The 11,868-nt window shown below is 47.6% G+C and overlaps 1 protein-coding gene across 1 annotated transcript; it reads left to right on the forward strand.

The window, feature by feature from the left end:
• Positions 1-558: 558 nt before the first annotated feature.
• On the forward strand, positions 559-3,525 carry LOC118564030. The gene is made up of 2 exons (XM_036140722.1): positions 559-1,366; positions 3,347-3,525. The coding sequence occupies exons 1-2, from the start codon at positions 559-561 to the stop codon at positions 3,523-3,525; spliced, it is 987 nt and encodes a 328-aa protein (XP_035996615.1).
• The last annotated feature ends 8,343 nt before the right edge of the window (positions 3,526-11,868 follow it).

Raw genomic sequence — 11,868 nt, forward strand, 5'->3', positions numbered from 1 at the left:
CTTATTGGGGTATTGTTAAGGTTTCGCCAAGAACCCATTGCAGTAGTGGCAGACAATGAAGCAATGTTTTATCAAGTCTTTGTGGATGAAAAGGACAGAGATTTCCTGAGGTTTCTGTGGTGGCCAAAAGGGAACATTAACAAATCTCTTGAGGTTTACAGGATTAAAGTTCACCTCTTTGGCGCTGTATCATCCCCAAGCATTGATAATTTTACTCTGCGTCAAACTGCTGCTGTCAACCAGAAACATTATTGTGATGAAATTATTGTAACCATTAAAAGTAACTTTTATGTAGATGATTGCCTCCGATCAGTGGCAACAGTGAACCAGGCAATGAAGCTTGTCACAGATCTTACCAAAGTATGCAGTGATGGAGGTTTCACATTAACAAAATGGGTCAGCAACAGCAATGAAGTGCTGGCAAGCATCCTTGAACATCACAGAGCTGGAGCATTTAAGGAACTAGAACTGGATAAAGAAAAGCTGAAAGAACAAATAACAGTTGAGTCTGCACTTGGACTCCACTGGGATACTCTCAGTGATACCTTCAGCTTTAAAATGACGATCAGGTGTCGACCTGCTACCAGAAGAGGTATACTCTCCACAGTGAGTTCAGTATACGACCCATTAGGACTTCTTTCTCCTTTCATCTTAAAAGCCAAACAATTACTTCAGGAACTCTGCAAATCCATGTATGGATGGGATCATGTCATTCCCCAGGAATTTGCAAAGGCTTGGCAAAGATGGGTCAACGAGTTAAATATGCTACATGACTTTCAAGTTCCAAGATGCATGAAGCCTGAAAACTTTGATCCTGTGGAAACTGCTGAACTACATCACTTTTGTGATGCAAGTGAATCAGGCTATGGTACAGTCAGCTACCTCAGATTATCAAATCACCAAGGTCAAATCCATATCTGCTTCATATTTGGAAAAGCTAGAGTGGCACCTCTAAAGCAGATGACCATACCCAGACTGGAACTCACAGCAGCAACATTGGCTGTTAAGGTGGATCGAATGCTAAAGAAGGAGCTGCATTTACCACTTTCTGATTTAACCTTCTGGACAGATAGTACCTCTGTGTTGAAATATATTCACAATCAAACTAAAAGATTTCACACTTTTGTATCCAATAGGATTGCCATAATCCATGACCTGTCCCACACCAGCCAGTGGAGATACGTAAGTTCAAAAGTAAACCCAGCCGACGACGCAGCAAGAGGGCTCTATGTGGAATCTTTCTTAAGATCAAAATGGCTGACCGGTCCTGAATATCTCAACAGAGAAAAAAGAACATGGCTGAAGCACACAGAAGGTCTGAAAGAAATACCAGCGAACGATCCTGAGGTGAGAAAGGAGATCACAGGTAACAGTGTGATAATGGAGGATCAGCATCCAATATGCATGATAATCAAGTATCATTCAGCATGGAACCGACTTCAAAAGTCTGTAGCCTGGATATTAAAGGTGAAAAGACATCTTCTACTGCTAAGCCAGCAAAGAAAAAGTCAAACTCACCTGACTTCAGAAGTGATGAAAAAACTTCAAAATCAACACCAGACCCAAAACCTGTCAGTGGAGGACATGCAGAACGCAGAGAAAGCTATCATTTGTTTTGAACAAAAACGCTACTTTCACTGTGGACTTACTTGCTTGGAACAAGGCAAACCTCTCTTCATATATAAAATTTTCCAAACGCTCAATGTCGTTTTAAAAATTCTTACATTTAATGTCAGAAATTACAAATTAAAGCTTGATGCATTTCAAATTTTATTTGAAATGTAATTAAATTAAATGTAATTAAATGTATTGGTGGCTTAGTTGACATTGCTATCTAAAGCAAAGTTCTTTAAATGAGACAAAATAAATAATCTTAATCTTTATTAAGGAATAAAGTACAAAACAACACACATTTTACAAAAGTGGCTAAAAAAACTTGAATGATGAAAGAAAAGTATGAAACAAAAGTTCAAGAACACTGGGGAACCAATGGACTGGAGAACACTGGGGAACCAAGGGGCTAGAGAACACTGGGGAACCAAGGGGCTAGAGAACACTGGGGAACCAAGGGGCTAGAGAACACTGGGGAACCAAAGGGGCTAGAGAACACTGGGGAACCAAGGGGCTAAAGAACACTGGGGAACCAAGGGGCTAGAGAACACTAGGGAACCAAAGGGGCCAAGAGACACGGAGAAACCAAAGGGGCCAGAGAACACAGACGTGCCAGAGCACAACCAGGGCGCGGCACATCAGGGAAAAGTACAGGCACTTGACAGCGCCAGGGGAAAGAGCGAGCGCAACACAGCGCCAAAGGGAAGGAACGGGCGCAACACAGCGCCAAAGGGAAGGAACGGGCGCAACACAGCGCCAAAGGGAAGGAACGGGCGTACACAACGCCAGAGGGAAGGAACGGGCATACACAACGCCAAAAGGGAAGGAACGGGCGTATGGAAACGCCAGAGGAAGGAACGGGCATATGGAAACGCCAAGGCGAAGGAACGGGCGTATGGAAACGCCAAGGGGAAGGAACGGGCGTATGGAATCGCCAAGGGGAAGGAACGGGCTTATGGAAACGCCAAGCGGGGAAGGACAGGCGGACTGATATGTTAAGGCTCAACAGCGTAAGGAAACGCTGGGGCACAACTAACATACAGAAACGCCGGGGGAAAGAATGGGCGTGCGGAAACGCCAAGGGAAGGAACGGGCGTGTGGAAACGCCAAGGGGGGAAGGACAGGCGGACTGATACGTTAGGGCTCAACAGCGTAAGGAAACGCTGGGGCACAACTAACGTACAGAAACGCCGGGGGAAAGAACGGGCGTGCGGAAACGCCAAGGGAAGGACACCGCCGGAGCGTGAGGGAAACGCTGGGGCCCAAGGGACGAGATCGCCAGGGCGTGAGGGAACCGCCGGGGCGCAAGGAGAAGGATCGCCGGGGCGTGAGGAAAACGCCGGGGCGCAAGGGAAGAAAATGCCAGGGCTTGAGGGGAATTTCTAAAATACCAGGGACCAGAGGGCGTCCTATCACGCCGGGGAACCAAGAACGGAGGGCGTCTAAACTCGCAGAGAAACCAAGAAAAACACAAACACCAGGAACTAGAGGGTGAGCTAGGCAGCAACAGGCCAGGCGCGCCAGATGGCACACACGGCGACACGGATGCACCGAAGGGCTCTGGCAGCGACAAGCATGCGCTGGGCAGCAACTGACCGGGTACACCAGAGGGCACAGACGACGACACAGGAGCGCCGTAGGGCTCTGGTGGCGACCTGCGTATGCTGGGCAGCGACTGACCGGGTACACCAGAGGGCACAGCCGACGATTAATGAACGTCGGAGGGCTCTGGCAGCGGTACCTAAACTGGGCAGCGACAGGCCGAGAGGACCTGAGGGCTCAGCCGGCATAAAGGTGCGTCGGAGGGCTCTGGCGCCACCTCCCGGGGAGGGCAAGAAAACAGAAAAAGGTGATCGGAAACCAGAGACCTTGGGAGACCAAACTAAACGGAAACAGAGGACTAAAGGGGACTAACCGAACTAAACCAGGGCACAACAAGGAAATAAAAAGAAACAGGGAAGTCTAAAATGAAGCTAATGGGGGCTCGGAAACATCAAACTAACTAAACAGGGGAACTAAGGGTGTAGAGACCTTTAAGAGCGCAGGGAACCTTTAAGAGCGCAGGGAACCTCTTAGAGAGCGCAGGAACCCAGACAGCGCAGGAACCCAGACAGCGCAGGAACTATGACACAGACATTAAGGGGATAAAACAACGAAACTAAGAACAGATACGGAACTAAGACCTGAATTGACAAACTAGACAGGGATCCACAGGGAAAAACAGAAAACTACTGGGCCAAACAAGAACTACAGGGGCTACAGCTAGAAAACCGAAACAAACCAGAACACTAGGAAGGGGACCAAAACCAAAAGAAAAACTATGAGACTAAGCCAAACAGGGAGACGAGGGCAGGGGCAGCTCAACTGAAAAACAACTAGATAACTAAAACTAGAAAAAAGAACACAAACAAAATCTAAGGTAAAACTAGAATTCAGAAACAAAACACGAAAGACTAAAAACAAACCCAGAACAATAGAACTGAGCTGAAATAAATAAAACCCCAAGCAAGACAAAAACTCAAGTAATCTAAGCAGGAACACAAACCGAAACTAAAGAACTCTAAGAAAAACTCTAAGGAACACTGAAAAAACTCTAAAACCAAAGATTAAGTAACTCAAAACCCCTGGGCAAAAATAACTCAAAACAACAACAGAAACTAGAGAACTAGATGTCTAACTAGAAAACGAGAGAACCAGGAAACTAAGGCAAATCTGGAAAATAAAGCTAAACTAGGAAACTAAAGATCTAAGACAGGAACTTGAGCACACAGACAGGAACTTGAGAGCGAGGATCTTGAGACGCCGACAGGAAGTTGAGCACGCAGACAGGAACTGAGACGCTGACAGGAACTTGAGACGCTGGGCTGCGTCGGAGGTGGGCTCCGCGGAGAACGATTCCTCCAGCGGAACTCATCCAGCGGCGAAGACACCCACGGAGACATTTAACTGAGGCGGAGCAGATCCTGCCAGCTCCTGCATCGTGACTCTGTGCGTGCTCGGGTTCACCCAGTGGCTGGCTCGTACTGTCATGATTTTGTCGAGGGTGAACCCGAACACAGCACACACACACAGAGTAGAATTTAAGAGAGTTTATTGCAGGTGGATGGTAGTGACATGAGGAACCAACGTTGTTACCAGACGGAGGTGAATGATGCAGGAGCTGACTGGCAGGTACAGAGTCCACGAGACAGAGAGGAGCTGGGCTGCTGCAGGACCAGAGACGAGACCAAGACGAAGAGACTGAAGCCAGCAGCGCAGCCCAACAAAACCAAAACTTGACGGACCAGGAACCAAGACGGGGAACAGGTGCAGGCAGACACGAGGGAGAGCAACAAACACTACGAGCCAGCAACGAAGAGACAACTGAGGTGAGTTTATAAAGGGAGCCTGACAGGTGACGGGAATGAAGACTAATTAGTGTGGGTGTGATTAATGGCTGTGGGAGGGAGAGCTGGGTGAACTACAAAATAAACAGAGGCGACAACTTAAACCATGACACAGGGTTTTATGAAATAATGAACACCACAATGTTTAGATTTAACAAATTGATCCTTATATTCATAACACATACACACACACGTATGTATGTATGTATGTATGTATGTATGTATGTATGTATGTATGTATGTATGTATGTGTGTGTGTGTGTGTGTGTGTGTGTGTGTGTGTGTGTGTATAAATATATCTATATAAGTGTGGTTTTCACTGCACTATGTATCGCAAAGAAAACTATCCTCATGAATTGGAAAAGTAAAGAAAATCTCAGTATCAATCAGTATAGAGATCTTTTGTTGGATCATATTAATCTTGAGACAGCATCTGCTTCCACATCTGATCGATCTCTTTGGGCTCCTTTGATTAGCACCATCACTTAGTGGAATGGGGGGCGGTGGGTTGCTTCCTGCAGGGCGCAGTGGCTGGGTGGAGGGGTTCCTGGGGCTCTGGGGGCACTCGGAGTGGGGCGCTTGGTGGGTCTGACTCCAGGGTCTGTTGCCCCCATCTGGGAGGAGCTTGGGAGACCTACGGGTGGCCTACAGCGCTGCTTGCGTCGCTCTTGGGGAGCTGTGTGGTGACGGACGTGGGTTACTGACCTGGTGGCTGTGCTGTCGCTGGGTCGGTCCTGGATGGGTCTGGGGTCCTGTGGTCCCTGGGGCGCGCCGCCCTCGGGCGGGGGCCCCGGCGGGGCCTCGGGGGTTCCGGTTCCGGGGGGTGTGCCGCTTGGGGTCTGGGCCGGCGAGCGCCCGGGTGTCTGCCCCTGCACGGGGCCTCTGGTGCGCTGGGGGGCCTGGTAGGGGGGCATGGCCATTAACATCTCAGGGCAGATGCTCTTCCCTTTCTTTGGGTTGGCACTCTGCTACTGGGGGGAGGGGAGGGAGGGGGAGTAGTGACTTACCCAGCCGGAATGTCTACTGTCGAATGTATGTTGAGATGTTTGAATGTTACTGTTGGGGAGGGGTTAAGTCTACGGGGGGGATGGACGTTCTGGTGGGCTTGTGTCCGGCCCCCTGTCCCGGTCCTGGTCCGTGTAGTCTCCCGGTGCCGGTTTCGCCTGGGGGTTGGGGTCTGGGATGTCTCGTGCGGGCTGGCTGGCCAGGGTCCCCCATCTTATTAATTTATTTGTTTATTTATTTTTATTTATTTATATACATATATATTTATTATTATTATTATTAATTTTTTTGGGGGGGGGGTTAAAGCCAGTAGGCTTGGTGGGTGGGCTGGGGGAGGTGGAGGTGTTGGTCCTGGTGGGTGGTTGACTGGCAGGCCCTGCGGCCTCTCCCCGGCCCCCGGGCTATGGTGGTGCCGCTGGAGGGGCCCCTTTCTCCGGGTGGGGCTTTCGGGGAGCGGGGGTGCCTATTGGAGTCAGTAGGGGAGCTGGCTCCCTGGGTTGGCTCCCCAGTCCTTTGCTCCCCATCCCCGGACTCGTCCCTCTGCCTGCTCCATCACGCCGCCACACATGTAGGTCCTTGGGGAGGGGGCGTTACTGGAGGTTGCCACTTTCTGGTGACGTCCCTCTCCCCAATTTTATCATGCATTTTAGACACTTTCACTTCAAACATTTTCACAATGCACATTCATGTAGGCCACGATATGGGGGGTGGGGGGAAGACGTCTGAGGGGGGGGCTTATGTTGTGTGAGCCTCTCTTCGGATGGCTCCCTTCACCCCCTCTCGCATTTAGACATTGAAGGTTCTGGGTAGTTGCTTGGAGGGGGGGCGCTGGCACCAGCTTCCTTCCGGAGGGGAGGTGGGCTGTGCCGTGCACCCCCTTCGGTGCTCCCAGTTTTTAAACACACCCGAGATCAACATGCAACAACACAACATCTGAGCGGGCGTAGGGAGGATCGGGGGTCTTTTGCACACCCCGATCTCCGATCGCGGCACGGAGTCTGGGGCCTGGAGGAGGTGCGGACCACTGGGTCCGGGGTCTTGGCGGGGGGCTGCTGCGGGTAGCCAGCGGCTTGCCGGGTCTGGGGCTGACGCCTCTGCTCTCCCCAGGAAGGGATGGGGGCAGGGGTGGCTAGGGTAAGGTCGGGGTGGGAGGGGGTTTGTTAAGTATATAGTGGGTGAGGGGGGGTTCTGGTCGGGTGGCCCGTACGGGTCATGTTGGCCCCCCCTCTTTGGGGGGCCTGATCCGGGGGTCGTCTGGTCCGTGGGCAGGGCCGGGGGTTGGGCACAGGCAGTCGTATAGTTGAATTGTGGTGACCCCCCCCCCACTTGGGATTTTTGGATGTGAATGTTATGTGGGAATGTGTGTACAGCGTCCATTTTTTTGTGTCTGTGTGTGGTGAGTGGGGCACTAGGGAGGGATGCTGTGAATGAGTTTTTTTTTCCCAGGTTCGGGTCCGGTCCGCTCCCTCTCCCAAGAACATCTCAAGTCTCCGATAGGTGCGGAGCCCATCCCCCCACGTCCTGCTCTCCTCCGCTGCGTTGGCGGGCACCTTGGCCCTCTGGCGCATTGACGGTCCTCGGGTTTTGGGCGGGTCCCCGGGTGGGCGCCGGCCCATTCCCGACGGCGGCTTTGTGGGGCCTGGCCCCCCGGGGGGCGGCCGGGGCCCCTGCCGCGGGGGCGGGGCGCCCCTGAGGCCTCTGGCCCCCAGGGCCCATGGCCAGGACCACTTCAGCGCGGCTGGCTGCCGGGGAGCCCACGGGCTCGTCCCTGCGGCTCTTGGGGGCGTCGGCATTGCGGTGGCTGGGGGATTTCCTCGGGGTCATCTCTCCTCTTTCCTTGGGGGGGGGGGGGGGGGGGGGCAGTGCGCAGCAGGTCTTGGTGATATCACAATGAGCAAAAGTCTGGGCTATTTCTGCCCTGTGATGGACTGCCGACCTGTCCAGTTTATACCCCGCCTCTCGCCCATTGACAGCCGGAGATCGGCACCGTTCCGAACCCAGCAGGGATAAGCGTGTTAGAAAATGGATGATGGATGGTCTGGGCTATTTCTTTTTCCTTGCCATCAAGATCTTTGCCAACTGGCGCCAGAAAATACTATTATTGGGCTTTCTTCGTCTGGAAACAAATTTTCACAACAGCTTACAGATTGAACGCACTCAGCTGACAATACAGCGATCTGATTGGCTGAGCAGCAAAAATCGAATCACGTGACCTCTCGCACGGGAGCGCAACCGTTTAGATTTTTTATCAGCAATAACTTATTAATGTGCAAGTGAAAACGTGGGAACATTGGTGTTTTGAGATCACTACTATGTGTAGCAACTTTTCCCGGTGGAAGAAAGTTGCCGTCTGACAGTTCATACGAAACTTCTTAAGGAGACACAAATTCCGGCCCACGGACTAAGACTCGTTTTGAGGAAACTACGGTTGTAGCTCAGTGTCTGCCATGCGGTGGTTGCAGAGAGGTGTCTGTTTTGTAGAATAAATCATCCGCCGATGAGTTATTGATCTGGAAAGCCGAATCTGAAACCACCGAAAAACATTTCAGATCCCAAATGTACAGCGTTCTAATTCTTCCAGTCTATTAGCAGCTTCCCGTAAGAGGTCGGACACTGAACGTCTGCCTGCTGAGTTTGAAATTACTAAACAATTCTTTAGTGCGGGGGAAAGCCATGTAGATTGACCGATGCAGTAAAAATGCTAACCAACCAATGGGAAGAAGTTGAGCCCTTAAGACACAGCCCCTCCTCATTTGCATAATGAGGCAGAAATGCATACAGAAATGTAAAAAGGACAGGCAGAAATGTAAAAACGAGAGACAGAAATGTAAAAACGAGAAACAGAAATGTAAAAAGGACAGACAGAAATGTAAAAACGAGAAACAGAAATGTAAAAAGGACAGACAGAAATGTAAAAACAGCAAACAGAAATGTAAAAAGGACAGACAGAAATGTAAAAAAGACAAACAGAAATGTAAAATGGACAGGCAGAAATAAATAGCATCGGAGAAATAAATAGGGCAAAAAAATACAAAGAAAGAATAAAACAGACAAAAATATTATAACATGCACATAAATAAATACTTAAAAAAATAAGTAATTAATAAATAAAGTGGCTAATTAAAGGAGATATATACATTTTGTCTCACTGTATAATTTATTTTCTACCTACATTTATTTGTTTATTATATTTTTGGTGGCACATAATTGTATGCATATTTATTTATTGAGCATTTATTTATTTCTGTATTTATTTTTAATTATGGAAGACTTGGTCCTCCATAACACTGGAGAAAAAAAAAAAAAAAAAAAAAAAAAAAGATGCCGGACGCTCTGACGCATCGCAGCATAGGCAGAACCCGCCCAATCACGCGTCTACTCTTATATTATGTTTATGACTTGACCGACAGAAGTGTATTAAAAACAGACTCTGCGGGTCACTCTGCTCCGCTCAACGTCGGACTTTTTATTAAAATTATGCACTAACTCTGTAAACGGGCCACATAGGGAAGCTTAAAAGTATAATGTTCTCGCCTCAAACGATCTTAAAACGTACTTTTGAACAATAACAGCAACAGAAAAGGGAATTTTTAACTTACCGCTGTGAGCTCTGTTTGCGCTGTCTCGAATCAAGCTGTGGCCGCGGTGCATTCTGGGCAAGCGTTTAGTCTGAAGAACGAACAAGTTCCGTGGGGTCTAAAATCAGCTGTTCCACTTAGTGCTCCCCCTAGAGGCCTGGAGCACTTCCGTTGTGGAGTTGGTTTTCTTTTTGAATCGCGTTTATGTATATGCAGCGCGTTTGCTGAATGCTGCACAGGTGTTGTCAAATTGATGAAGTTGGTTTTCTTTTTGAATCGCGTTTATGTATATGCAGCGCGTTTGCTGAATGCTGCACAGGTGTTGTCAAATTGATGAAAGTGGTTTTCTTTTTGAATCGCGTTTATGTATATGCAGCGCGTTTGCTGAAGTTGCAAGGCATTTGCACCTGTCGGCCACCGTAGAAATCAGCCAGAATACATTTCCATGCAGCACAGGAATGAGGCATCTTTTCTGATTCACGTTCACAATAACAGAACTCAACTTTTTTCTGCCACATACAATATGGCGGTGACGTTGACGAGCGAACCTGCGCCCTATGACGTGTCTACGTATATGATGTCTGTGATTAAGGAACATGTTTTCCAGGAGATCTTTGCCGATTATAAATATTAAAATAATTGAATAAGAACGCTGTAGGGCGAAAACAGGCTCGGTAAATGAAGCAATTTCACAGTAATGTCACTGGTTTATCAGTAGAAATATAATTAAAAGACTTACATTCTTCTCAGTGTTGGCAATAACATATGATTTAACTTTGTCGCAGACTAAATTGCTGACAATAATATCCAGGGTCAAAAACGGCGTGAAACAACAAACAGCAGCAGGTAAAATTTGTTGCACATGTGTAATCAATTTAGTTGGTCACGTAATCACCTGAATGTATAGAGCATAAAGTTTGAATCAGAAACGAAAGCAGCACAAACGAAGTACAGAAAAAGTAGTCTGCTTTGGTGGGACTTGGAGAAAAATGGGGGGGGGGGGGTGATGATGTCATCGGTCAAAATAAAAATGGAAAAATTAGACCACAATGGTTGTGCCCCTCATAGACAGGGATCTGATTGGCTGAGCAGCAAATCTCGAATCACGTGCCCTCTTGGACCGGAGTGCAACAGTTTATTTTTATGGGGTTCCGATTGTACCAAAAATAAGCAGATGTAATATGTCTAGATGTTGTGTTGTTGTTGCATATGTGTTGTCTGCATATGTAAAAGTTGCACATGTATTTGTTGTATATGTAGATGTAGCATATGTCTATATTGCACATGTCTGTTGTATATGTCTATGTTGCACATGTCTGTTGTATATGTCTATGTTGCATATGTCTATGTTGCACATGTATATGTTATATATGTCTATGTTGCTCATGTAGATGTTGCATATGTCTATGTTGCACATGTCTATGTTGCATATGTCTATGTTGCACATGTCTATGTTATATATGTCTATGTTGCACATGTAGATGTTGCATATGTCTAGGTTGCACATGTCTATCTGGTATTGTGTTGTTAAGTCACTGTGATCTTGCCAGTTCATGTGCAGTAAACTAACCTACACCTTGTAGTTGTTTTATGATGTTGTTGCCACCTGTTGTTGGTTCACGTAATTGTCTGCACGTCTGTAGCTTCCGTCATTGGTTAATGTTATTGCTCTCAGGGAGCAGGGAGACCCCAGAGCCTCTGATTAAAAAAGGGTGGCATTTTGATAATTTTAAACATCAAAATACAATATTATTGTGGCCTATTATTCAAGTGCACCCTTTTTATAAATTATGGGTTGCATTTTGTTAGAGTCCTCCAAGGATAATTATGTATTGTCAGTTGATAATATAAATAACTTTCATGAAACTGCACCGTTAGCGTCCATTGGTTTATTACGCCCCCTAGTGTCTGAAAAAAGTTTTGGTTGAGCTACGATTAAAACAACCCGGCGATCCAGACAGTAGATACCATATAAAGCACTTTGAATCCTGCCAGTGCGAGCACACATTTATTCACGGGCCATTGGCGGACCCCTTTGGTTTTATTTTAAAGTTTTAAGCCTATAAATGTACCCCCCCCCCCATTATTATCCCAAAGCGATTTGCGCCAGGCCCCCTCCTTCCTCCTTTGCTGTCCTAATTAATGCCTGAAGTAAATACCAGGAGATTCGTGGAAATCTAATCATTTTGGAGCTATTGATAATGAAAAAACATTTTTGTATTTTTTTTAAACAAACACTTAGACAACAGAAAATGTACTTCCACTGTTAATGATGGCGAGGGGAACAG

This window comes from Fundulus heteroclitus, chromosome 8 (genome assembly GCF_011125445.2).
Source record: "Fundulus heteroclitus isolate FHET01 chromosome 8, MU-UCD_Fhet_4.1, whole genome shotgun sequence".
NCBI lineage: Eukaryota > Metazoa > Chordata > Actinopteri > Cyprinodontiformes > Fundulidae > Fundulus > Fundulus heteroclitus.

What these genes read in the sequence shown, in the direction of transcription:
- LOC118564030 (XM_036140722.1), top strand. Translation starts at nt 559, where the DNA reads ATGACGATCAGGTGTCGACCTGCTACCAGAAGAGGTATACTCTCCACA. An exon ending in GGTGAGAAAGGAGATCACAG is followed by an intron (nt 1,367 to 3,346) that starts GTAACAGTGTGA and finishes GGGCTCTGGCAG; the next exon opens with CGGTACCTAAACTGGGCAGC.